General features: G+C 57.5%; 1 protein-coding gene across 1 annotated transcript in view; it reads right to left on the bottom strand.

The window, feature by feature from the left end:
• Positions 1-8,878: 8,878 nt before the first annotated feature.
• The window catches only part of RAP1GAP (RAP1 GTPase activating protein), a 98,027-nt gene continuing 84,234 nt past the window's right edge, over positions 8,879-22,671 (bottom strand). Inside the window, 4 exon segments of the mRNA XM_077837107.1 lie at positions 8,879-9,055; positions 11,190-11,293; positions 12,635-12,734; positions 13,046-13,166. Of these exon segments, the coding sequence (XP_077693233.1) occupies positions 8,879-9,055; positions 11,190-11,293; positions 12,635-12,734; positions 13,046-13,166 (502 nt within the window).

Here is a 22,671-nt window from a genome sequence, read left to right on the forward strand (position 1 = left end):
GTTCGGGCTCCATTCCCGCAGACCGAAAGGGAAGACAAAAAACGTTGAAAGATGGCGCCAAATGTGGCTGGAAGCACAGAGACTGCTGGGATGCGAACTGATGCATCACGGGGCGCTGGGACAGGACCCACAATGCCCTGCCCCCCGCCCCCTTCCCACAAGCCACAGCGCCTGAATGGGAAGAGCTGCTCTGGGGGACAGCTGCCCACAATGCACCGCTCCCAGTGCCGCTGCAAGTGCGGCAGATGTGGCCACGCCGGTGCGCTCGCAGCTGTCAGTGTGGACAGGCTGCAGCGCTTTCCCCGCTGCGCTCTCCGAGGGCGGGTTTAACTCACAGCGCTCGACATCTGCAAGTGTAGCCAAGCCCTTAGGAAACACTATTTCACTGGGAGGGTGGTGAAGCACTGGAAGGGGTTACCTAGGGAGGTGGTGGAATCGCCGTCCTTAGAGGTTTTTAAGGTCAGGCTTGACAAAGCCCTGGCTGGGATGATTTAGTTGGGGATTGGTCCTGCTTTGAGCAGGGGGTTGGACTAGATGACCTCCTGAGGTCCCTTCCAACCCCGAGATTCTAGGATTCTATGAAATATCAGAGCTCTGTGTGTGGGAGAGGCAGGGCTGAAATACCAGGGGTCCTAATGCCAGCATGGAGGTGCATCATCAGAGCTGTGGCTGGGGAGAGCAGGGCTGGGATAACACAGATAAGGTGGGCAGGGTCAGGACTGGAACAGCAGCGGAAAGGAGGAATGGTGCAGCATTAAGAGTGCTAGCCCAGGCCTCGGGAAATCCCCGGTCAGTTCCCTGCTCTGTCACAAACTTCCTGGGTGATGGCAGGTGAGTCACTCAGACTCTCTGTGCCACCCGTAAAATGGGGCGGCTGTTGCCGTGCTCCCAGGGGTGAGGCATTAGGGCGTGCACGATGCTCAGACCGCAGGGAGAAGGAAGTACAGGGAGCCTGTTGCACATCTGCAGGGAAGTGAGTAGAGTGTAAATAACCCTCAGACCTGCTGAGTGCCACCTTCCAGGGAGAGCCTGGGCTTGAAAGGGGAAATGTGCTCGAGGGCAGGGCTGGGCGCTGGAATGTGAGCAATGTTGGCAAGGCCTGCTGCCCTTCTGGTGTCCCCATTGTTCTGAATGTGCTGTCAGTTGACTGGCATTAGCAGCGCCCCAGCCAGAGGGCATCAAAGCCGACGCCAAGATGAATGGGTCGCGGCTGCCTGTCACAGCCGAGAACCTGGTGCGCCACTGGTATGCCTGGGAAGAGCTGAGCGGGGGCCCTGCTGGCTAGGCAATGGCCCTAGCAATGACCGCTTCAGACCCTGGGCCTCTGGAGAACCTCCCTGGACGTCTGACAAATGAAGATTACTGATGGCCCCTGGTGCTTGGGCAGGGGAACCCAAAGGCCAGGGGTGCTGGAACAATGTGTATAGTGGGGGTGCTGCGAGCCATTGGATCAAACTGTAACCCCTGTATATGTGGAAACCACTTCAAGCCAGGGGGTGCGGCAACCCACACCTCAACCCCTAGTTCAAGCACCTATGCCAAAGGTTCCCTTCCAGCACCCATCCATATCACTGCAGAGCAGCATGGGGCCAAGTTTTGGAAGCTGGTGCCCGTAGGGTGACCAGATGTCCCTGTTTTATAGGGACAGTCCCAATATTTGGGGCTTTGTCTTATATAGGTGCCTATTACCCCCCAGCCCTGTCCCGATTTTTCACACTTGCTGTCTGGTCGCCCTAGGTGCCCACAGCAATAAAGTGGGGGCCTCAGTCAGCAGCTGCCAGGGGGTCTTGTTTTCAGTGACTGTATTTCCAGGACTAAGGCCTCGGGGGCTGCAGTCCTCTCACAGCTGTTCCTTGCCCAAGGCAGCCATCTCTGGGTCATGGCATGGCACAGGAATACACTCGCTGCAGCCTTCTTCACAGCTGGTGCTGTGCCTCTGTGGCTGGCAGCAATGCCTGGACTGGGCTCTGAACCTGAGACCGGGCACTTCCCTGGGGCCAAGCCCCCGAGGAGGCAGCGTTGGCAGGTGAGCTCCTATTGAGCGGGTGGAGCTGCCTCCTGACGCGTGATGAGCGCAGACGAGCTGGAACGAAGAGTTGGGGCATCCGGGCCCTGCACCCCTCCCCTTCCTGTGATTCACCATGACTCTCAGCCAGCCAGTAAAACAGAAGGTTTATTACATAGACAAGAGGAACACAGTCCAAAACTGAGCTTTTAGCTACAGACAACAGGACCCCCTCGGTCAGGTCCGTCTTGGGGGGGCAGGTAGCCTAGAACCTGGCCCTGGGACTCCCTCCGTTTCCCCAGTCAGCTCCAAACTGAAACCCCCTCCAGCAGTCTCACCCAGCCACACACTCCGGCTCCTCCTCCAGCCTTTGTCCAGTTTCCCTGGCAGAAGGTGTCACCTGGCCCCAGCCCCCTCCTGGCTCAGGTTACATGCTCAGGTATCATCCCTCAAGTGAAGTTACCCCCTGATATCCCATCCCCAATGCAGACAGTCCCAGTAAAACTCCCCCGCAACATCCCCAGGTCAATCCTCCCTGCTCCCCGCTCCGTCACACGAGCCCACTAACAGCCAATGGTTTGGAAAGGAGCTCAACCCAATGGGTAGGGGAGAGCGGGTGGATGGGAGACCTAATCACAACAGCAATAACAAGCCCAGTAGATCGAAAAGTGCTTTAGGAAGGGGTCAGTATTGTTATCCCTGATTTACAGCTGGGAAAACTGAGGCACAGCTGGGGACATGCCTGTCCAGGGTCACCCAGCAGCAAAGCCAGGACTAGAACCCAGGTCTCAGCCCAGTGGGTTCTCCATTAGAACACATTGCTGGCGACTCTGAGCTCAGCCTGACTGGCCCGGCACCACCAAGGAGAACACCCCAGAGTTCCCAGTTTTAGCCTCCACTGCCATCCCCAAACCCCCACTCGGCTGCCCCTGAACTCAGCATCTAGGAGTTCAGGGCAAAAGGTGCCTCAGCGCCCATGCTGCTGCCTCTGGGCATGTGTACTAGGCATCCGGTCAGCCCAGAGCAATCCACAGGGGAATCGGACCTGCAGGGCCAAGCAGCTGGGCACGCTCAGAGCATGCCAACGGGATAAGCCCTATTTGATGGTGTGTCTACCTTACTGCTTTGAGCCCACTGGCTAGAGCACATTCCTGAGAGGTGGGAGAGCCCTGTTCAAGCCCCTTTTCCCTCTCAGGCAGAGGAGGGAATTGAACCCAGGTCTGCCACATCCCACGTGAGTGTGCCAACCACTGGGATGGGCACCACCATGTCTTTCTCTGGCTGTTTTGTGTGGTGCAGGCCGGCAGCTGACTCAGTCCTGCCAGCATGACTTGGGCACCTGAGCTGCCTGCCCGGAGAGGGGCACCCATTTGTGGCTCCCTAGCAGAGCTAGTACCTGCCTGCAGCCCAGACATGGTGGCCTAGCTCCAGGAAAAGGCAGGGCTTAGGACACACCTCTCAACAGTCTCCCATTGGCGAGAACAGGCGGCTCCCTGTTAAGCATGCTGGCTTTTGGGGAGCACGTTCTTAGGCGCTGGTGTCTCCCCATTCATCGACTTTGTGCACCCCAGTGTTGTACCCATGGCCCCTAAAATGTAGGCCCTGCAACGCTCAGCATTGCCACATTTAAGTCCCTCTGTGCAGCCAGGCCATTCTGTCCGGCCCTAACTTCCCTCTAAGCTGCACCTCTCCCCACTGGCCCCAGCCCAGCCCTGGACCTCCTGCGGAGAGGTACCCATCCTGTGGCCCCAATCCAGCCCTGGCCCGGACCTCCTACAGCCCGGGGAGAGGTACCTATCCTGTGGCCCCAGCCCCGGAGCTCTGCCCGAGCCCTGAGCCCCCTCCCACACTCCAAACCCCTTCGCCCCACCCCGCGCCACACATCACCTCCCTGTTGGGGCACATAACAAAATTCATTCCGCACATGTGAGGGGAAAATCAGAGGGAACACTGGTCCAGCCTCTTCTGGGCGTGTGAAGAACAGCTGGGCCTGAGGGAATTCCCTACAGCCCGTGCAGTCTCACCACACCTGTGAGGCCCAGAGCTGCTGAGGTGCCAGGCGTTTACATCCAGCCATTTAACTCCAGTGCCAGCAGCTGTTGCCTAAACCCCTCCCCACGGCGGCAGGGATTGGCCCAAAGGAGCTGGAAGTGCTGTCGGCACCAGGTCTGAGGATTTGCTCGAGTCTTTGGGGGCCTCAAGTCTTTCCTAAAAGCTGCTGTGTCGAGGTGGGAGGGAGAGCTCAGTGGTGTGAGCATTGGCCTGCTAAACCCAGGGTTGTGAGTTCAATCCTTGAGGGGGCCATTTAGGGATCTGGGGTAAAAATTGGGGGTTGGTCCTGCTTTGAGCAGGGGGTTGGACTAGACGACCTCCTGAGGTCCCTTCCATCCAACGCTGATATTCTATGATTCTATGGGGGAGCAAGGGGGCTTTCCCTATGCAGGCTCACTGAATGGGAACATCTCCTGTTCTAGCATCTGGAGGGGCTCTGCTTAGACTAGGGTATTCCAAAGTCCTTGTCCCCACTAACACCCCAGAAGACTTGGAATTGAATCCTGCACTGATTGGCAATGAATATTTGGCTGCCTTGCAAAATTCTCAGCCAGCTGAGCCGTCTCTTCTCAGAAGAAGCCAAGGCCCCATCAGTGGGTTAGAGGATGGCACCTTTCTGGAGAATGTTTAAGCCAAGCTATTGAAGTCTCATACAGTGGTAAGCTGCTCTATGCAGTGTCCTAGAGGGCTCTGGACAGGCCTGGTGGATTTTTGGTTACATTCCTAATAAATCCTATGGCAAGTGTCCATAATGGCTGGGGGCGGAGAGGTGAGATCAGGCACTCAACCGCCATGGGGATGAGCCCACGGGAGCTGTCAGGCTCGGGTGGGAGCTGCCAGTTTCCCAGTGCTCGCCCTGCGGGCTCTACCCTTTGCTGCCCCTGCTTGGCCGCCAGGAACCCTCTGGCTCTGCCTGTCCCCTGCTCTGGCCGCTGCCTCCTCTGGGCGAGGGCTGGGGCTGGGCCAGGGCAGCCCTGGCCGGGGGCAGACCCCACAGGCCACCGGGGCCCACGGCCAGGCCTGACGCAATAGGGTCACAGCACCATCTAGTGGCTCTTAGGAGCGTGGCACCAGCATAACCCTGAGCCCAAGGACGAGGCCCCAGAGCTGAGCAGGTGCCAGGCGGCCAGCTACCCACCAGGAGGGGGTCCCCAGCGAGGGCTGATCCGGCACCTCAGCTGACACTGGCTGGGGGCAGAAACTGGCGGGGACGAGCACGGGGACAGCTGTTTCCTGGCGGGGAGAGGGAGGTGAGGGAGAGAGCAGGAGGGAACCAGTGAAGTCCAGCTAGCACGACCCCCCTGATCCAGAGACCCACAGGGAGCAGTGCAGCCCAGGCAGGAGGAGCGCCTGGCCACATGGCTGCTGGGCTCGGCTTGGCCCCGGCGCTCCGGAGTCATTGGGTCCCAGCCTGGTGTCATGGGCGCTGGCTTGCAGCTGGCCCCCGCACACTTTGCCTTGCTGTGGCTGAATCTAGGGGTGGGGACCCCCCTCCCCACCATCTCCTTTGCACTGGCTGAGGGCTCTGGGGAGGCATGCTGCTGGAGGGCAGGAGAGCGGGGGAAGAGGGGGTTGAGCTCAACTGACTTTAGGCAACTTGAGATGCCGGGGCTTGCTTTGCAGAGGTGCGACCTCACTGAGTTCAACAGGAACAGAGGGGGTAGCTGGCCCTTTCAGAAACAAGGCTCAAGGGCCCAGAGCCTCAAATGTATTACGCCTCCTAACTGCCATTGATTTCAGTGGAATTAGGTGCCTCAATACCTCCATGGCTCCGGGCCAAGGTGCTTCAGGTCTGGCACCAAAAGCAGGGAGCACCTTAAAAAATTAGCCTTAATCTGCATCAGTGTCACAATCTGAGAAATGGGGCATGTGGCATGGAGTGGGATTTACCTCATCACCACTGAGATCCTTGCCTACAAAATCCTTGAGCTATGCAAAGTATGGTCCCTGTCTGGATGGTTCAGGGCCAGGCCAGATGCCTTGGCCCTCGGCTCCCTGCTCCCCACACCCACCTTGGAGCCGCACAGGGGGTTCATTTTATTTTCCAGCCTGTGCCTCTTAAAAATCATTTTTGCAAAGAGTGTCATCTTACAATAGCGATAAATAGAACTTTATTTTATACATATTTCACCAGAAACACAAACACAATCTCAGATTTTAAAAAAATTAGTTTCTGAACATTAATTTAGAATTGGATCCAATGCATTTTATGTCGCTTTAAAAAAAATGAATACAACACAGACATAAAATACCCCTGGGTGTCCACAGCATAGTTATATTACACAGACAGTCGGCAGTTTAAAATTAAATACACACACATCAGGGAGTTGTACCTTCCTGCCCGCAGAGGAAGCCAGTTCAATATATATTTTTTTTTACAATGTGCAGTGCACGCCCCCACATGAAAACAGACCCCCATGGCTACACACCAAGGTCATCCTACTTCAGGAGCTAATGGACTCAGGGTGGCTGGTGACCCCTGTGGAGGCCAGGAAGCTGCGCTGGACAGCAGCGTAGGTCTGCTCTTTGTAGTGCATCGTGCGCGCTTTGTGGCCGCAAAACGGCCTGCTGCCCGTAACCCTGGGCAGTGGCACAGAAGAGGTTAATATCACAGCTGGCAGACTTTTCCCCAAAAAATGTTTTTTTCCAACAAAAAAGGTCTTTTTCAGCAAAATGACTTTTTTTGGTGGAAAATTTTTATTTTGGTCAAATTTTCCCCCCTGCCCAGTTCTGGGGGACCCTGGCTAGGTTCAGGGACTTCTGGCAACCCTGCATCACTTTCGTCAAAATGTTCCAGTCTGTCAATGAAAAAACATAAATGGAACATTTCTGGGCTAAAATATTTTCACAAAAAATTGGAAATTTGACCAGAAAGATGTTTGTGAAAACTCACCAGTCGGGGGTTTAGGAGTAATTTTTTTCATCAAAAACAAAAACTAAAAAATAGCTCAGGAAGCTTTTTGGGAAAAATGTATTAAAAAATCCCTGAAAAAACAAATTGGCTTCTCCCGCCCAGGCCTGTCGAACCTCCCTTGTGCCTCTGGGCTCCTGGTGCAGCATGGCAGCGCACTGGCCGGTCACCTGCAGCAGGAGCCGGGGTTAACCCGGGTGGCTGCAATGGGTCTGCTAGAGATTGTCTGTCAGTGCGTCATGGCTCTTTGGGATAAACTTATTCTAAAGTCGTCAGGCGTTTGCCCAGTCCTGGGTTCACACACGCTCTGATTCCACCCTGATCAGGCCTGGGTGCCCCAGAGCTAGGCAGTCGTGAAGCCTAATGCAGCCGAGCTCTCACAGACCCCAGTCTGAAGACACTGCCCCCACATTGCTCCCCACAGCCATTCAGGAGCCCACCTGGCCCGCAGCCCTGGCTGGCACCACTAGCTCGTGCTCTCCATTTGCTCTCCGCAGGACCCTGCTTCCAGGGCGCAAAGAACAGAGTGGGGGCTGGGGCGCCCCCTGCTGGCCACGGGGCAGAGCTACCGTGGAGTTTGTGGAGTGTATGGGCGTCGCTGAGGGCGGGAGAGGAGGCGCGGGCAGAGCGGCTGGCGGACGCCTGTGTGCACAGGGAGCCCTCGTGCTGGGGCCCAGGATGCTGCCGGGCTCATGGAGCAGCTGGGACGTAGGGTGCCATGGCGAGGGCACGCTGCAGAGGGACACTGCTGGAAAGGCTGCAGGCACTGTTACTGGGGGGCCTGCGTGGGGGGGGGGGGCGCTACCAGCAGTGGATGCTGAAGAGTCTTGGCTAGTGTCCCACAGCACTGGGGCACAGACCACAGGCCAGCCACACGCTCACTGCAAACCAGTCCGGCATGCGGAGATGAAGGGGAGGGGGAAGCAGCCCTCCCTCTGGCAAGGCAGAGCTATTCCAGGCCTGGCTCTTTCCTCCACACCTGGGCATCAGCCCAGCACCACGGCTGCTATTTGAGGCCATGCTAGGTGGCTGTGTACAGATGTGGGTGGAGGGGGTATATACCCCCGCCACTCGCAAGAGCCAGGTGCTGGCCACATCCCTGCAGACCGGCCAGCCTGTCAGAGAGCTGCAGGGGGGCTGGCAATGCACATTTGGAGGCATGGCTTTCCAGGCCAGGGCCAGAGACAGGCATTCTCCCTTGGCCCAGGGTCCCACTTCTAGTTTGCCATCTCTCCCAATCCCTCCTTCCCCCAGGACTCCTCCCTAGCCTGGGCTCTGCCAGTGATGCTAGGCTGGTTCCTGGGCACCCTTCACCCTAGGTATCATCTACGTGCCACCCTTCCTCCTCTGGGGCTGGGTCAGACTCCCAGGGACGACCCTGAGGGAGGCTCTCGCGGTGAGACTGGCCAAGGTGGCCCCACAGGTGGGGAACAAGGACGCAGCTGGCCAGGAAAGGTGGGGGCTGGAGGATCTAGCTGCCAGAGGTTATTGGCCTGTCACTGGGGAGTTGCTGGGCTCTAACACACCATAGTGTCATTCCTGGAAGCTGGGTGCCTGGGTACAAATGGCTTCCTCTCTGGAGCGGTTCCTTCAAGGCCTGCCAGGTGTTCTGGGCTGCAGGGCATGTCCCAGGGTCCGAGGGCTGGGCATGGGTGAAGTGCCTGGCACCGCATGTCCCATCAGCAAAGTGCAGAGCAGGCCGAGCTGGTTGGGGGCTGGGCACACGACAGGCAGGCCACCGGGAATCTCTTCCAAGGTCTTGGTCGCTTGCGGGAGAGGCTCTGGGCGCGGCGGGTGGCCTGATGCCCCCTCAGCCATGCGGTGGCCTTCCCAGTGTACAAGCTCCAGCTCTCAAGCAGCCAGCGCCTGGCCGCAATGTGGGAAGGGAAGGAGGGAGCTGGCCCGGCCATCTAGGCCACAGGCTCCGGCTGCTTGCTTTGGCGATGGGCCAGTTGTCTTCAGCTGTGACAAAGCTCGGGGCCCTCCGCAAGCCCTTCAGCTTGTGCTTCTTGTGTGGGTGCTGCAGGGGAAGGAGCGTGGGGCGAGGGCGCTGAGCACAGGCCGTGAGAATTCCCATCTTCTCCAGGCTAGGGGGGAACAGAGATGGGGGTAACCATGGGTATAGAGGTGGAAGGGACGACAGGCCAGTGGGTGGGACATGGGGAAACACAATCCGTGGCCCAAGATCTGGGGAGACCACGGCCCAACAGGAGCAGGAACCCCAAAAATGATCCATATGCCCCAGTGTGGCAGGTCCCGGAGCCCTGCAGGCTCTGCACACATGGAGAGAGCTCTATATTCTGGGCATAGCACGGCCATATGTCAGCCATGCCCTTGAGGTAGGCTGGGAAATCTGAGGATTCAGGGCTGTGAATGGGGGATTTCTCACCCTCCAGCCTCCCCATGCCAGCTGTCGACTGGCACTAACAGATGCAATGGGGATCCCTGCTGGGGGGCCTGGAAACGCCTTGCCCAGAAGCACCAAGGAAGCAATACAGACAATCCACAGAACGTGCTGCCCTCCGTTGCCTCCTTCATGGACGGGGCGGGAGTGGGGCAGCCCAGGAGCTCTGCCCGCCCCAGACACAGAGGGCAGCTCAGAACTGGCTCAGCAGCTCTTGGGCCAACATGGCACAAGGCAGCTGCCCAAAGGCCCAGGGCCTGGCTCAAGTGCCAGCCCCTACCCCATAGCAGAGCCCGAATCCCAGGTAACCGGGTTGGGGGGGCGCTTGTACTCCCAAGAAGAGACCAGCCTCAGCGGGAGGGGGAGACCTGCCCTCTCCATAACCATCCTGCCCCAGGCTCCGGCAAAGCCCTGCCCCCATAACCATCCCACCCCTAGGCATCGGCAAAGCCCTGCCCCCCAACTATCCCACCCCAGGCTCCGGCAAAGCCCTGCCCACCCTCACCCCCCATAACTATCCCAGCCCTAGGCACTGGCAAAGCCCTGCCCTCCCCCACACATAACCATCCCTCCCCAGGTACTGGCAAAGCCCTGTACCCCCTCCCATAACCATCCCTCCCCAGGCTCCAGCAAAACCCTGCCCACCCCCACCCCCCATAACCATCCTGCCCCAGGCGCCGGCAAATTAGGCAGGACTGAGAGGGTGCTGACCTTCTGGGGATGCACGTCCACGGAGGCTAGATGAGGGGCTAGCAGCTCTGCATGGACAGACACACAGACAGGGACATTAACCACAACCCTGGGGTCACAAACAAACCCACTGAGAACCACTGCTTCGGTGTCCATCCGGCCCTGGGGCAGGCGTGCCTTGGGTGCAGCTTGGGTTAAATAGTTCTGTGTCTGGCACACTGGCTAGGCCAGAGTGAGTAGCCGTTCCTGGCCCAGGGATTGTTGCCCCTTGTCCCACGAGCAGGGACTGAGACGCTCGGTGCTCCTGGCTACCATGGCCCAGCCCTGAGCGAGGCAGCGGACGGAGACTCACAGGCAAAGCTGGGATAAGGGTGAGTTAGAAGCATTTGACCCCTGGTGTGGCTGTAGGCCACAGGCTGCACATTGCCCCAGGGGCTCTGGACAAAAGCTGTCTCCTTGAGGGCAAAGCTCTGTCCACTGGTGCTGAGCCTACGACAGCCGCATAGATCTCTGTGAGGGTCTCTGGAGCCCCAGACCAGGGACACGCTCAGGCTTCCAGGCCTGCACCAGGCAGGATGGTGGAGTGCCCGGAGCTGGATCTATCGTGGCTTCTTTGCAGCCAGTGGTGCTAGCTACCCCCGGGGGAGGGAGGGGAGTCCCTGCTGAGTGCTTTGGAGAATCCCACTTCGCACGACGGGTTCCAGCCGCCCCCATGTGCCCCCTTCTGCTGCTGTTGGCCAGTGCCCCAAAGCGGGGGTGACGGGGGTCTCAGTGTCCTGCACAGGGGGCACAGCGAGGGCCAGAACACTGCAGCTAGCCAGGCAAGGCCGCCCAGAATTGGGGGGCAGGGGGGCAGGGGGGCATGGTGCCATGTTCACTGGTCTGAGAGAGATGGTCAGGAATTGGCCCTCTACGCGCCAGGCTGTCAGGTGGGGGAGGGGAACAGACACTGTTTCTCTTCTGCAAAGCCGTGCTGGTGCCAAGGTGCTGAGTAGTGGGGGCTCCTCGGGGTAGCGCTGGAGTCCCTCTAGCTCCCCCGCCCCTCGCGGGCAAGCCCTAGGAGTCCTGCATGTAAACGCCCACTGGCCTCTCCCCGGGGCTCTGGCCCTTAGCCCTAGCGCACTCACCAGGTGGGGCGTGTGCTGCTCAGACTTCTCCAGCTGGATTTTGATTTCTGGACAGGCAGGGTCTCCAGGTTTCCTGGGCTCCGGCTGGGGAGATTGGGAGGGGCCTGGAAGGCAAAGTCAGACAGCAATGGGAAATGTGAGCTCCCAGCACAGCTGGGAGAACTAAATGTCCAAAGCTTGGTAGCCAGAAACCTGGGGCACAGGCAAGTGGTGGAGCCATGTTCATAACGGACGACGCAGGGGAACGATTCCCATTCGGCCCAGGCCAGAGCTTGGGCAGAACCCTCTGGGAAGCAGAGAATAGCTGCAGGGCAACACCCCTGACCACAGCCTGATCGACTCCTGGTGTGCCTCCTGCCCTGCCCTGGCTGGGAGCAGGGCAGGTACAGAGGCCTCGCTCCAGTGTTTCACTGGCAGTGGAAGCCCCCTGCACACGCAGGCTTCACTGGGCGCCATTTCTGCTCCCCTTTAAGGCTGCTTGACACTTCCAGAGAAGCACAAAGGAACCTGCTACACTGAAGCCAAACCCAGCGTGCTTCGCATTACCAGCTGGCTGTGCTTGCTCCAGCAGCATAGAGCAGCGTGAGCGGAGACGGCAGCTGCAGCCTGCTGTGGCCTGAACTCAGGGCTCTGCCTTTCCCCGATGCCCCACCGGCAGCATCTCCCTGCTGTGGCATTTCTAGTGCCCCCCTGAGCAGGCTGCCCAGCTGGCAGCAGGAAGATTTCCCAGCCATTTGGAAAGTTTGAAGCCTTGCAGTTCTTTTCCTGATGCTACGGTCCCCTGAGACTCCGCTCCCCTAACTGTGTGTATGCCCCCCCCCCCCGCAGCTCTGCACCCCAGCATGGGAAGCAGTGTGGCCTAGTGGACAGTGCATTACACTGGGATTCAAGAGACCTGGGCTCTATTCCCAGCTCTGCCAGTGGCCTGCTGTGTGAACTTGGGTGCCTCAGTTCTCCCATCTGTAAAATGGAGAATCAGATTCCCCTGCTAACAGCATCTGAGCGCCCAAGCACTTTGACATGTTATACAAGAGCTAGTGATCATCATCTGCCCCTTTGGCTCTCCCAGCAACCAAGCCCAGATGCCAGGCTGTCTTGCCCATCCCCAGAGCCATTGGCTGGCAAGACAGGTGCACAGCTCTCACGCGGACACATGGGCAAACAGAAGCTCGAGGGGGTTGCTGTGCCATGGTATCGTGCTTGGCAGAGTGTGTGAACAGGGAGGTGGGGGTGGGGGGCACTCAGCTCCCCTTCCTGCTATGGCTGGGGTCCGGTGCAGTGTGATGGCAGCCCCCAGATGGCAGGTCTGTGGCAGAGGCCAGGCTCCTGCCCCATAGAAGCATCGGGAGGGTCTCAGAGAGGCAGCTCTGAGGAAAGGGGGAGGGGGCAGGTGCCGGGGGCTGGTGGTGGCTGGGGCCACGATGGGTGGGGTCCCGGTCGGGTACCTGGAGAGCTCCCCCCGCTGGCCGTGCTGAGGCTGTCATCCAGCCAGGTGCTGTAGATGAAGGAGTCTCGCTTGCGGGGCGTCCCCGAGGCCTGGCTTTCCTGCGGCACACACAGAAGAGGGAGGGAGGGAGGTGAGGCAGACAATCCCCGGCTGATGAGCTCCTGAAATGGGCTCCTCCTGGGAGACTCAGAGCCCCCTCCCAGCTGAGGGTACTGGGTCCACCCCAGCCGCCGAGCCCCCCCGGCCCTGCTGACAGGAACCCCCCACCCAGGGGACACGCTCCGTGGCTGCGATCTTCCCTCAATGCCCCATGGCCAGCAGGGACCTGCTCTGTGCAGCGAGCACCCCTCCAGACCGAGGCCGGGAGGCAGGGAAAGGGGCCAGTGCGCCAAGCTCCGCCCTGACTTACCATGCCCATGTAATCATCGGCACCCTCATTCTCCTCCACCACGCTGCCAAAGCTGCTGGCGCTGGATGACGAGCGGGAGAAATCCCGCAGCACCTCGGGCCTCTGCAACACTGGCTCCCCCCTGCAGACATGGGGCAGTCAGACCCAGTACCGCCCTAAAGCCCCCACCTAGACACGGCAGTGAGACCCAGCACCCCCCCTGCACCCCTCCAAGACACAGGGCACTGAGACCCAGCACCCCCCCTCTACCCCCCCGAGACACGGGGCAGTGAGACCCAGCACCCCCCCTCTACCCCCCCGAGACACGGGGCAGTGAGACCCAGCACCCCCCCTGCTCCCCTTGAGACACAGGGCACTGAGACCCAGCATGCCCTAGACTCCCCCTCCAAGGCTCAGGACAGTGAGAGCCAGCACCCCCCTGTACCCCTCGAGACACAGGGCAGTCAGACCCAGCACCCCCCCTTGCCCCCCAAGTCATGGCAGTGAGACCCAGCACCCCCATATGCCCACCAGAGACACAGGGCACTGAGATGCAGCACCCCCGTAAACTCCTCCCTGAGACACAGGGAAGTGAGACCCAGCACCCCCCTATGCCCCCTGAAGACACTGGACAGTGAGACCCAGCACCTCCCTGTACTCCCCCGAGACAGGGCAGTCAGACCCAGCACCCCCCCTAAGCTCCCCCCTGAGACACAGGGAAGTGAAACCCAGCATCCCACTGTTCTCCCCTGAGACACTGGCCAGTAAGACCCAGCACCCCCCTGTGACATTATTGACATGAACTGTGACTGTATAGATCATTATTGCAACCAAGCTCCTATAGTTGCACAAAATCTGGTACAAAGGAGGTCAGGTGAGGTGTCTATGAAAAGGGTGTAATTTGCCTTGTAAGTAGCACCAGGGAGGCATTTCCTCAGTTTCCTGAGAAAGAATTCTTCAGATTAAGTGCCCAATCAAGAAACACTTCACTGACAGTGGACCTTGGGTGACTCCAATCTACATATGAGGAGCCTTCCTGGGAACATTCAGCATAGCATGTGAGCATTGGCTGCTCCACCTGTAAAGACCTGAGTCATGCAGGGACATGTGACTTGCCCATGTGACTCCAAACTCCATTTTGCTGCTGTGATTTTCCACAGTAAGAACAAAGGGGTCCTGCCACATGGCGGAGGATATAAAAGGCCCAGGAAACCCTCCATTTTGTCTTCAATCCTGCTCCTTACTGCTGCAAACTGAAGCTGTAAACAATGGACTGAATGACCCATCCAAGCTGTGGATGTTCTCCACAGACTTGATTTAAGCCAGCAGTTTACTCCATTGCTGCTGCAAGTCTGAACCAAGAACTTTGCCATCACTGTATGTAATTGATTCCATTTAACTAGTTTTAACTCTCATCAATATTTCTTTCTTTTTATGAATAAAGTTTTAGATTTTAGATCCTAAAGGATTGGCAACAGTGTGATTTGTGGGTAAGATCTGACTGGTCTATTGACCTGGGTCTGGGGCTCGGTCCTTTGGGATTAGGAGAATCTTTTTTCTTTTCCTGGTGTATTGGTTTTCATAAGCATTCATCCCCCTATGGCATGGCACTGGTGGTGATACTGGGAAACTGGAGTGTCTCAGGGAATTGCTTGTGTAACTTCTGGTTAGCCGGTGGTGTAAAACTAAAGTCTTCTCTGTTTGGCGTGCCTTAATAGTGAAGGTCCCCCAGCCTTGGGCAGTGACTGCCCTGCTCTCAGCGATTTGTCCTGAATTGATACTCTCAGTTGTGTCCTGCCAAAGGCCACTAAGTTACACCCACCCCCCACATGCCCTGTGAGACCAAGCACCAGCCCCCCTGCTCCCCCCCACACCCGAGACACAGGGCAGTGAGACCCAACACCACCCTAACCGACCCATAGAGACACCCCCTGCACCCTCTTGAGACACAGCAGTCAGACTCAGCACCTCCCCTGTACCCCCTCCCCGAGACACAGGGCAGTCAGACCCAGCACCCCCCCCTAAACTCCTCCCCGAGACACAGGGCAGTCAGACCCAGCACCCCCTTAAACTCCCACCTGAGACACAGGGAAGTGAGATGCAGCACCCCCCCGTGCCCCCTCCGAGACACAGGGCAGTAAGACCAAGCAACACCCTAAGCTCCCCCAGGGCAACCCAGAGGATTCAGGGGGCCTGGGGTCTTCGGCGGCAGGGGTCCTTCTGCTTCGGGTCTTCAGGGCACTTCGCGGAAGACGTGGAGTGGAAGGACCCCTTGCTGCTGAATTGCCACCGAAGACCCGGAGCAGAAGAAGCAGCGGCCAGTCTTTGGCGGCGAGTCCTTCACTCCAGGCGTGTTTGGCAGCACTGAAGGACCCACCGCCGAAGTGCTGCCGAAAACTCTCGTGGGGGCCCCTGAAAACTCTCGTGGGGGCCCCTGCAGGGCCCGGGACAAATTGCCCCACTTGTCCCCGCCTCTGGGCAGCCCTGAGCTCCCCCTCCAAGATACAGAGCAGTGAGAACCCGCACCCCCCGTATCGCCACCCTGAGACGCAGGGCAGTCAGACCCAGCACCCCTGTCATAAACATACAGCTAAGAGTAGCATAAAATCCCTCCTTTACCTGTAAGGGGTTAAGAAGGTCAAATAACCTGGTTGGCACCTGACCAAAAGGACCAATAAGGGAAGAAGATCCTTTCAAATCTCTGGGGGGAGGTTTGTTTATGTGGTCTTTTGTTGTTTTCTCTGGGACAGAGAGGGACCAGGGAAGGAAAAACCTGCTCCTAAAACCCTACCTGATATAAGCATCTAGATTACAAAAATTGTAAGTTGTCCCGGAGTCCCCGGGCGATGCTCTGGAACTACTCCACAGGACTCTGGGGGAACCTCCTCTCTGAGAGCAGACTCTCTGCAGGACACACAGCTCCCCCGGCTTCCACCTTCCTGGGTCTGACCTCGGAGCATTCAGCCTCCTCTGCCCCTCCGTGCGCTTCCCACAGCAAGTCCGCCCAGGCGGGCTCCTGAGGAAGCCAGAGGGCCCTGCACCCCAACTCCGCAGTCACCTGTGACCCTCAGTGAGTCAGTAAAACAGAAGGTTTATTAGACGACAGGATCATGGTCTAAGACAGAGCTTGTAGGTACAGGAAACAGGACCCCTAAGTCAAGTCCATCTTGGGGCCAGGGAGGCCAGACCCCAGGTCTGGGCCTCCCTCTCTTTCCCCAGCCAGCTCCAAACTGAAACTCTCCAGCCCCTCCCTTGGCCTTTGTCTCTTTCCCAGGCCAGGAGGCCACCTGATCTCTTTGTTCTCCAACACCTTCAGTTGGCCCCTTTGCAGGGGAGGGCCAGGCCATCCATTGCCAGGAGACACGGTGTCGACCATTCTCTGTCCGGACAGCCTCACACTGGCCCTCTAGGGCTCAGCAACAATCACACATCCTTATCCCACCACCTAGATACTTAAGAAATGCATAGGGGAAACCGAGGCACCCACCCAGTATTCAGAGAAAACATTAAGAACAGTCCTACTTCATCACATAATTTAATGCATTTCCTTACTTTACTTATCTTTTGTTTTTAGCTTATGAATTTTCCCTATGCTAAGAGGGACGTTTATTCCTGTTTTTGTAACTTTGAAGTTTTGCCTCTTTGTTTTTAAATCTTATTACCCTGTAAAATTACCTTCCATCCTGATTTTACAGAGGTGGTTCTTTTACTTTTTTCTTCATAATGAGGTTCTGTTTTTAAGAATCTGATTGGTTTTTAGTGTCATAAAACCCCAAGGGTCTGGTCTGTGCTCACCTTGTTTACCTATTTGGTTGGTATATTATTCTCAAGCCTGCCCAGGAAAGGGGGTCAAGGGGCTTGGAGGGATATTTTGGGGAAACAGGAAATATCCAATGAAGTGAGCTGTAGCTCACGAAAGCTTATGTTCAAATAAATTGGTTAGTCTCTAAAGTGCCACAAGTTCTCCTTTTCTTTTTGAGGAACTCCAAGTGGTTCTTTTCCTGAATCTTTATCTAATGCACTTGGTGGTGGCAGCGATACCGTCCAAGGACAAGGAAGGATTTGTGCCTTGGGAAAGTTTTAACCTAAGCCGGTAGAATTAAGCATAGGGGGTCTTTCATGCGGGTCCCCACATCTGTACCCCAGAGTTCAGAGTGGGAAGGGAACCCTGATAGCCCCCATACCCGCTCCCGAGACACAGGGCAGTCAGACCCAGCACCCACCCTGCACCCCCACCCCTGAGACACAGGGCAGTGAGACCCAGCACCCTCCCTGTACCCCCAAAAGATGCGGGCAGTGAGACCCAGCAGCCCTCGTGCCGCCCGAGACAAGCGCAGCGATACTCAGCACCCCCCACCTGAAAGCACACCCCGAGACACAGGGCAGTGAGACCCAGCACCCCCCTAAACTCCCCCTGAGACAAAAGGCAGTGAGACCCAGCACCCCCCTATGCTCCCCCAAGACACTGGGCAGTGAGACCCAGCGCCCCCTGCTCCCCCCAAAGACACAGGGCAGTCAGACCCAGCACCCCCCTGCTCCCCCCAGAGACACATGGCAGTGTCACGGAGTGTGGGGAGTCAGAGCCCTGCACCCCCCCACTTCCTACGATTCACTGCAACTCTCAGCCAGCCAGTAAAATGGAAGGTTTATCAGACGACAGGAACACAGTCCAAATCAGAGCTTGTAGGTACAGACAACAGGACCCCCTCAGTCAGGTCCATCTGGGGGGCAGGGAGCTTAGATCCCAGCCCTGGGGCTCCCTCTGTTTCCCCAGTCCCCTTCCAAACTCCAGCCCCCCTACAGCCATCTTCTCCAGCTTCCCCCTGGCTCCTCCCCCAGCCTTTGTTCAGCTTCTCGGGCAAAAGGTGTCACCTGGCCCCAACCCCGCTCCTGGGCTCAGGTTACAGGCTCAGGTATCGTCCCTCCAGTGAAGTCACCCCCTGCTATCCCATCACCAATGCACACAGTCCCAGTAAAACTCCCCTGCAACATCCCCAGGTCAATCCTCCCCACTCCCTGCTCCGTCACATCTCTCCCTCCTTTGAGATTGAACTGAGCGAGGTCACTCTGACCCGTGACAGTTCAGGGCCCCCTCTCTGGGACAACGCATCCGCTATCATATTGGCACTTCCCTTCACATGGACCACGTCCATATCATAATCCTGCAGGAGCAGGCTCCATCTCAGGAGCTTGGCGCTGGCTCCTTTCATCTGGTGCAGCCAGGTCAGGGGAGAGTGCTCGGTGTACACGATGAAGTGTTGCCCGAAGAGATAGGACTCCAGTTTCTTAAGGACCCACACCATGGCCAGGCACTCCTTCTCGATGGCCGCGTAGTGCTGCTCCCAGGGTAGCAACTTCTTGCTCAGGTACATGATGGGGTGTCTCTCCCCCTTTTCATCCTCCTGCATTAACACCGCTCCCAGTCCCATGTCTGAGGCGTCGGTGAACACCACAAAGGGCTTGTCAAAGCCTGGGTTTGCCAGGACTGGGCCACTAACCAGAGCCTCCTTCAGCGCCCGGAAAGCCTCCTGGCACTGCTCGGTCCAGACCACCTTGTCTGGCTTCCCCTTCTTGCATAGCTCAGTGATAGGGGTGGCTATGGAGCTAAAGCGGGGCACAAACCTTTGATAGTACCCCGCCATCCCCATAAAGGCTTGCATCTGCTTTTTGGTGTGGGGAGCGGGCCAGTCTCTGATCACCTCCACCTTGGCTGGTTCTGGTTTTAGACAGCCGCTCCCCACCCGATGGCCCAGGTAAGATACCTTGGCCATCCCCACCTTGCATTTCTCAGCTTTTATGGTCAACCCAACCTCCTGGAGTCGGTCCAGCACTTGTCTAACCTGGGTCATGTGGTCCTCCCAGGTCTGGCTCAAGACACAGATGTTGTCAATATACGCCACGGCAAAACTCTCCATCCCCCTCAGGAGCTGGTCCACCAGGCGCTGGAAGGTGGCCGGTGCTCCCTTGAGGCCGAAAGGCAGGGTCAGGAACTCATAGAGCCCCAGAAGGTGATAAAGGCCGATTTCAGCCGGGCATCTGCATCCAGTGGCACTTGCCAGTAGCCCTTTGTAAGGTCCATGGTGGTAAGGTGGCGAGCTCCTCCCAGCTTGTCTAGGAGCTCGTCAGGCCTGGGCATGGGGTAGGCATCAGATACAGTGATGGCATTGAGCTTCCGATAGTCCACACAGAACCGGATCGACCCGTCCCTTTTGGGGACCAGCACCACCAGCGAGGCCCAAGGGCTGGCAGATGGCTGGATCACCCCCAAAGCCAGCATGTCATTGACCTCTCTGTCCAGGTCCTGAGCAGTTTTCCCTGTGACTTGGAAGGGGGAGCATCTTATAGGCGGGTGCGATCCTGTCTGTACCCGGTGGACAGTCAGATTAGTGAGTCCAGGCTGGTTGGAAAACAGCTGTCGGTACGGATGCAGCACCCCTGTGATTTCAGCTTCCTGGGCAAGGGTTAGCCGATCAGAGAGGGGAACTGTTTCCTGGGAGGAGCCAGCTCCGGTCTTAGGGAATATATTTACCAAAGGGTCCTGCTCCTCCCAATGTCCACACATGACAAGCACCACATTCCCCCTGGCATAATATGGCTTCATCATATTCACATGGTACACCCGGCGGTGGTACGCCCGGTTCAACTGTTCCACCACATAGTTTACCTCATTTAGCTGCTTGACAACCTTGAAAGGGCCCTCCCAGACAGCCTGTAGTTTGTTCTTTCTCACGAGGATGAGAACCATCACCTGATCCCCGGTGGCATAGGTGCGGGCCCGCACCATGCGATCATACCAGACCTTCTGCTTCCTCTGGGCTCTGGCCAGATTCTCCTTGGCCAGGCCCATTAGCTCAGGAAGTCTTTCTCGGAAGGTCAGGATATACTCCACCACTGAGTCCCCATCGGGAGTGGCCTTCCCCTCCCAATCATCGCTCATCAGGTCCAGGGGCCCCTTTACCCTCTTACTATATAACAGTTCGAAAGGCGAAAATCCAGTAGACTCCTGGGGCACTTCCCTGTATGCGAACAGCAGGTGAGGTAAGTACTTGTCCCAGTCCTGAGAGTGCTGGTTCATGAAGGTTTTCAGCATCATCTTTAGCGTCCCATTGAACCTCTCCACCAGCATTATGGATTGGGGGTGATATGCGGAGGCCCAGTCGTGCCGGACCCCACATTCCTCCCACAAACACCGGAGCAGGGCCGACATGAAGTTGGAGCCTTGGTCTGTCAAGACTTCCCTGGGGAACCCCACTCGGCTGAAAATGGTCAGGAGCGCATCTGCCATAGTGTCTGCTTCGATGGAAGATCGGGCACTGCCTCGGGGTAGCGGGTAGCGAAATCTACCACCACCAGAATGTATTTCTTCCCCAACCAGGTCGTCTTGCTGAGAGGCCCCACTATGTTCATAGCCACCTCCTGGAAAGGCTCCTCTATGATGGGCAAAAGTCTCAAAGCCGCTTTCCCCTTGTCCCGGGCCTTCCCCACCCTCTGACAGGGGTCACAGGATCAGCAATACTGCCAGACCGTGGTAAAGACCCTGGGCCAGTAAAAGTTCTGTAGCAACCTCTGCCGGGTGCGCCGGATTCCCTGGTGCCCTAAGAGGGGGATGTCATGGGCCAGGTTTAGTAGCTTGCGACGATACTTCTGGGGGACCACCAGCTGCCTCCTGATCCCACATGACTCCACTTCCCCTGGGGGAGCCCATTCTCGGTACAGGAACCCCTTCTCCCACAGGAACCTCTCCTGGCAACCTCTCCCCATGGTCTGTGCCGCACTGAGGTTGGCCAGGTCCTTAGTTTCCGCAAGGAGGGATCTTACCTCAACTCGGCCTGGAACTCAGCAGCTGGGGAAGGGATGGGGACCTGCTCCCTCTTGCTGGCTGGGTCTGAAGCCGCAGCCCCTCTGAGCCTTGTCCCTGGGCACTCCCTCCGCACTGGGGTAGGGTCCTGTGCCTCCGGTGAGGTACCCTTTGCCGGCTCTGGCTACAGGTCATGACCAGGGCCTTCTGGGGATTGCTTGGCCATTCCTCTAGGTTCCCCCATCAACACCTCAGTGGGCAAATAGTGTTGCACCCCCATGTACTTGGGAACCTCCTTGGCCCCCCATTTCAGATGTACCCTCTCCACGGGCACCTTGAATGGGGTCCCGCCCACACCCGTCAGGGTCAGGTAGCTGTTGGGCCACCACCTCGGGCTGGGCCAGCATCACCTCACCATCCGTACCCCAGTATCCCATGACCTTCCTCCTAGCCACCTCCAGGGGAACAAGGCACTCGCTCCGCAGGGACAGCCCTGCACCCACTTTGTAAACTGAGAACCTTGAGTCTGGAGCATCCAGCCCCCCAGAGGAACTGGCCTGGGAAACTCCTCCCTCCTGAGCAGTTGGTACACTGCTAACCCCCATTGCCTGGGAAGCCTGCCCCTCATCTGGCTGGGTCCCTACCCAGTTAACTCTGTGCGGGTTCGGTCTGCTCAGTCTGCCCTTGAGCCTGGGGCACTGGGTCCGTATGTGGCCTCTCTGGCCACAGTAATAGCAATGCATGTCCCATTGGTCCCCTCGAGCCGGTTGGTTGGTCCTGACACCAGGCGTTCCCCTTTGGAGGGGGTTCTCCATGTTCCCCCTTTGGGACGTCCCAGGGTGACTCTCTCTGCATCATGGCAGGCCTGTTCCTTTGGGACTTCTCCCTGCCACCCTTTGACCGGCAGTTCACAAATTCATTGGCCAGTTGCCCTGCGCGTTGCGGGTCCTGGGGCTTTTTGTCCTCCAACCATAGCCTCAGGTCAGATGGGCACTGTTCATACAGTTGCTCCAGTACCATTAGGTCTAGCAGGTCCTCCTTAGTTTGGGCCCCATCTGCCCTCTTGTGGGCGTATCCCTGCATCTGGAGGATCAGTTCTAGATATGTGACCTCAGGGGTTTTACACTGACTCCGGAACCTTTTCCGGTACGTCTCGGGGGTCAGCCCAAACTCGCATAGCAAGGCCTTTTTGAATAATTCGTAGTCCCCTACCTCCGCCCCTTTCATTCGGCTGTACATCCCTATGGCTTTGGGGTCCAGAAAGGGGGTGAGAAACTGGAGCCTGTCTGCAGGGTCAACCCTGTGCAGCTCATAGGCGTTCTCAAAGGCATTCAGGAAGTCATCTATGCCCTGGTCTACACTAGGACTTTAGGTCGAATTTAGCAGCATTAAATCGATGTAAACCTGCACCCGTCCACACGATGAAGCCCTTTATTTCGACTTAAAGGGCTCTTAAAATCGATTTCCTTACTCCACCCCTGACAAGTGGATTAGCGCTTAAATTGGCCTTGCCGGCTCGAATTTGGGGTACTGTGGACACAATTCGACGGTATTGGCCTCCGGGAGCTATCCCAGAGTGCTCCATTGTGACCGCTCTGGACAGCACTCTCAACTCAGATGCACTGGCCAGGTAGACAGGAAAAGACCCGCGAACTTTTGAATCTCATTTCCTGTTTGACCAGCGTGGCAAGCTGCAGGTGACCATGCAGAGCTCATCAGCAGAGGTGACCATGATGGAGTCCCAGAATCGCAAAAGAGCTCCAGCATGGACCGAACGGGAGGTACGGGATCTGATCGCTGTATGGGGAGAGGAATCTGTGCTATCAGAACCCCGTTCCAGTTTTCGAAA

This window comes from Eretmochelys imbricata, chromosome 18 (assembly GCF_965152235.1).
Source record: "Eretmochelys imbricata isolate rEreImb1 chromosome 18, rEreImb1.hap1, whole genome shotgun sequence".
NCBI lineage: Eukaryota > Metazoa > Chordata > Testudines > Cheloniidae > Eretmochelys > Eretmochelys imbricata.